General features: G+C 37.7%; 1 protein-coding gene across 1 annotated transcript; it reads right to left on the bottom strand.

Moving 5' to 3' along the window:
- Positions 1 to 333: 333 nt before the first annotated feature.
- LOC132296412 (F-box protein CPR1-like) lies at positions 334 to 2,252 on the bottom strand. The gene is made up of 2 exons (XM_059794615.1): positions 2,197 to 2,252; positions 334 to 1,267 (listed from the first exon to the last, which is right to left on the bottom strand). Exons 1-2 carry the CDS (start codon positions 2,250 to 2,252, stop codon positions 334 to 336), a joined length of 990 nt encoding a protein of 329 aa, XP_059650598.1.
- Between the last annotated feature and the right edge of the window lie 1,231 nt (positions 2,253 to 3,483).

Below are 3,483 nucleotides of genomic sequence, written 5' to 3'. Positions count from 1 at the left end.
TTAATTGCACAATGCCCTTACAAAAAGTGATAACTGCAAAATTACCTAGAATGAAAATATCTTTCAAAAGATATTTTCTTAAAAGCTCCTCAAATAAATATCTTCAAAAGATATTTATGAAAAACACCCCAAGAAATAAGAATGTTTCTGAAGAATCCTTTCATCCACGCCCCTACGGAAAAAGGAAACAACCGGCGAACTTTTCTCCAAAAGTAAAGCTATGCGTCGCCTTTTCTCTAACTCTAGATGGAATGCCAACCACCATTATATCCCTTGATGTGTTTTCCTCAGAATTGTATGCAGCCAATTTCTGTCCATCCTTTCGCAGCAGAACTACCCCATCCCCAGAGAAAGCATAAAGGGGTTTCGAATTCGACCATTTATCCTTAAACACTGCAACTCGACCCTACATTTGGTCCAACTCTCAGTCACCCCATACTCCTTCATCACACAAACATCAGTTCTCGTAAAATTAGGACATACAAGCACAGTGAGACACCCTCCAAGAACCCCCAAATCATTTGAAATCCAGACGGCGTGAGGAGAGAAAGCTAGAGAGGAAGGTACTGAGGAAGGTACATATATATCCCGGAATTCATTGTCTGTTAGATCAAAAGCACCAATCACCTCATAAAGATTCGAATCTCTCCCATCATTCGAATATTTATAAGCTAACCAATGTACAGAACCATTTAGAAGAACGCCCGACGGCCGACTAATAACATAGAGGAAATCAGAAACCCAACTCCTTCTCAAACGCCAACTACCGGTTCTCAGCGTATATTCATACAAACATGTAAGTATATCAGAATGTATAATTTCCACCACTTTGTAATCATCTATGGATGAATCGTAACCAAGTCCATACATTCTGCATGAAGAAATGGTATTGGGTTTGGCCCGGTACTGGTAGGGACACGTAAGGGAATTGGGTAATTGCTCGACCTCTCTAGTCGATGGGTTCCATAAAAACATAATAGTTTGTTGTCCACTGGCAAGTAAAATCAAGCCATTGCAAGAACCAATAATATCCATTTCGCAGGAACAAATCAATGGGAAATCGAGTTTCGTTGCCGTCACAACATCGTTATTGGATGATTCAGTGCAGTCGACGGAGAAAGCAGAGCGTGATATGAGAGTGAGACACTCGCGTACAGGGCGTGATATGAGAATGAGACACTCGCGTTTGTTGTTTAGATTGAGATGTGTTTCTACGAAACGACGGTCTGAGATTAGAGTAAGCCATCCGCTTGATAAGCACTTGAATCTGCAGAGAGATATCAAAGATGATATCGCCTGGAATGTTTGCACCGTTCGACATTGCAGCCTTCAAGGAGAATCCGCGAAAAATAAATAGGTAGTGCCTAAGGTTGTTTTATAAATTTAAACCCAATTCAAATAGGAAAAAAAAAAAAAAAAAAAAATCCCAAATTAAAAATTGCAGTTTTGCTTTGGGGTAATTTCAGACGAAAAATAATTACGGAGTTGTACACAAGTAGCATACCAGGATACGAACATAAAAAAAATAAAATGCTAATAAATAAACAGGACACATATGCTGTATGGATACATCAAAATATTTATATAATATAATAGAGGACTGTTAATATTGGTTAAAAAAGTACCTATAGTTAATACAATGCTTCTATATTTATGATTCATTAAAATTTATTTTTTGAAATTATTTATCCGTTTATTGACTATTATTCTCTCTCCTCCTTCTTCCATCGCGTTAGGCCTAATCACGGCTCGAATTGATTCGGTTTGGGGATAAAGATCAAGCCGAACCGGTCTCCACGGATTGGCAAAAATTGAAACCAAATCGATCCGTGATGGCCTTCAATCCGAACCAAACCGATCCGTGAAGTAACGGATCGGATCAGATCGGTTTCTGCGGATTCGGCTGATTGGGCTTTGTCAATCTTGTTCAATTTTTTTTTTTTTTTAAATATGAATACAAAATCAATGATATTTATAAGGAAAAAGAAGAGTCCATGGTAGTAAGGAAACCCTAAAAGAAAAAAAACACGAAGATTCAAAATTTCAGAACAAGCAAAACACCTCCTCAATCCGAGATAGAGTTTCATATGGGTTTATTTTCTGATGAAAAACTTTAACTTTACATCTTGGGAAGGGTTAGGGCAATGGAACCCTCCGTGATGGCGTACACAGTGGAGCCCGAAGCCACACAGTTACAGTTCAGCCACGGGATGGCCGTCGGCGGTGGCGTCTTCCAGAATAAGAAGATCCATCACTGTGTTATGGTGATTAACAGAAAATATTGACGTTATTTACAAAAAATGTTCAGAGAAGAGAAGAATAAGAAGATCCATGCAAAAATTTTGTGAACTCACCATAAAAGAGGTAGATCTACTTAAAGAGGTCGTCGTTGCTTCGATATGCAGAGGTCGCCGTTGCTTCAAATATGGTGAACAATAGATTGAGAGGTGATGGATTGAGAGGCGAGAGATTGGGAGGCAAAGAATGAACAAAAACAGAGGTGAAGAGTGAAGAGTTAAGACTGTCACAGAGGCAAAGATAACGTCTAGAGAAGAGGGTGAAGAGAGAAGAGGGTGGAGAGAAGATGCGAGAGAGGCGCGGCTAATGAAATGAGATGCCAGATCAGAGTAGTGAGTTATTTGGGAGCTAGGGTTAGAACAATGAATTAAAAAAAAAAAAAAAGAAGAAGAAAAAAGGCAATAAGTATACTGTATATTCAATATTGGATATATATATATATATATATATATATATATATATATATATATATATATAGATAATATATTATTCACGGTTCGGTTCAGATTGACTAACAGTTCGGTTCGGATCGGCAACGGATTGATTCAGATCGGTTAACGGTTCGGATCGGTTTTTTCAGGGGCCAATCCGTTAACCGAACCATGAACACCGGATTGCAAATTTTTCAAACCATCACCGAATCATGAGATATGAAAACCGAACCAAACCACACGGATCGGATTAGTTTAGACCGGATTGACGGATTATTTGTTCACCCCTACATCGCGTATCTATATATATAGAGTAATGATAATTGCATCGATTTGTTACAGTGAATTACCTAATCGAATATTTATGATTAGTTATTTATGTACAATACATGTAGGTGGAGGGCCCCACTTCTTTATTTATGTATAAATGGACTAATTAAAAGAAATAGGTTGGGCAATTCACTACAACAAATGGGATTGACGGATTATTTGTTCACCCCTACATCGCGTATCTATATATATAGAATAATGATAATTGCATCGGTTTGTTACAGTGAATTACCTAATCGAATATTTATGATTAGTTATTTATGTACAATACATGTAGGTGGAGGGCCCCACTTCTTTATTTATGCATAAATGGACTAATTAAAAGAAATAGGTCGGGCAATTCACTACAACAAATGGGATAAATAAATGAGTGGGTCCTCCACTTACATGTATTGTGTATAAATAACCAATCAGAAACATTCGG

Source organism: Cornus florida, unplaced genomic scaffold, assembly GCF_030987335.1.
Source record: "Cornus florida cultivar Cherokee Brave unplaced genomic scaffold, ASM3098733v1 CherokeeBrave_3.0.0_Hap2_Chr02, whole genome shotgun sequence".
Classification (NCBI taxonomy): Eukaryota; Viridiplantae; Streptophyta; class Magnoliopsida; order Cornales; family Cornaceae; genus Cornus; species Cornus florida.
Note: the sequence above shows the minus strand (reverse complement) of the source record. Positions and strands in the feature narration are given on the sequence as shown.

What these genes read in the sequence shown, in the direction of transcription:
- LOC132296412 (XM_059794615.1), bottom strand. Translation starts at nt 2,252, where the DNA reads ATGGATCTTCTTATTCTGGAAGACGCCACCGCCGACGGCCATCCCGTG. An exon ending in GGCCATCCCGTGGCTGAACT is followed by an intron (nt 1,268 to 2,196) that starts GTAACTGTGTGG and finishes ATCTCTCTGCAG; the next exon opens with ATTCAAGTGCTTATCAAGCG.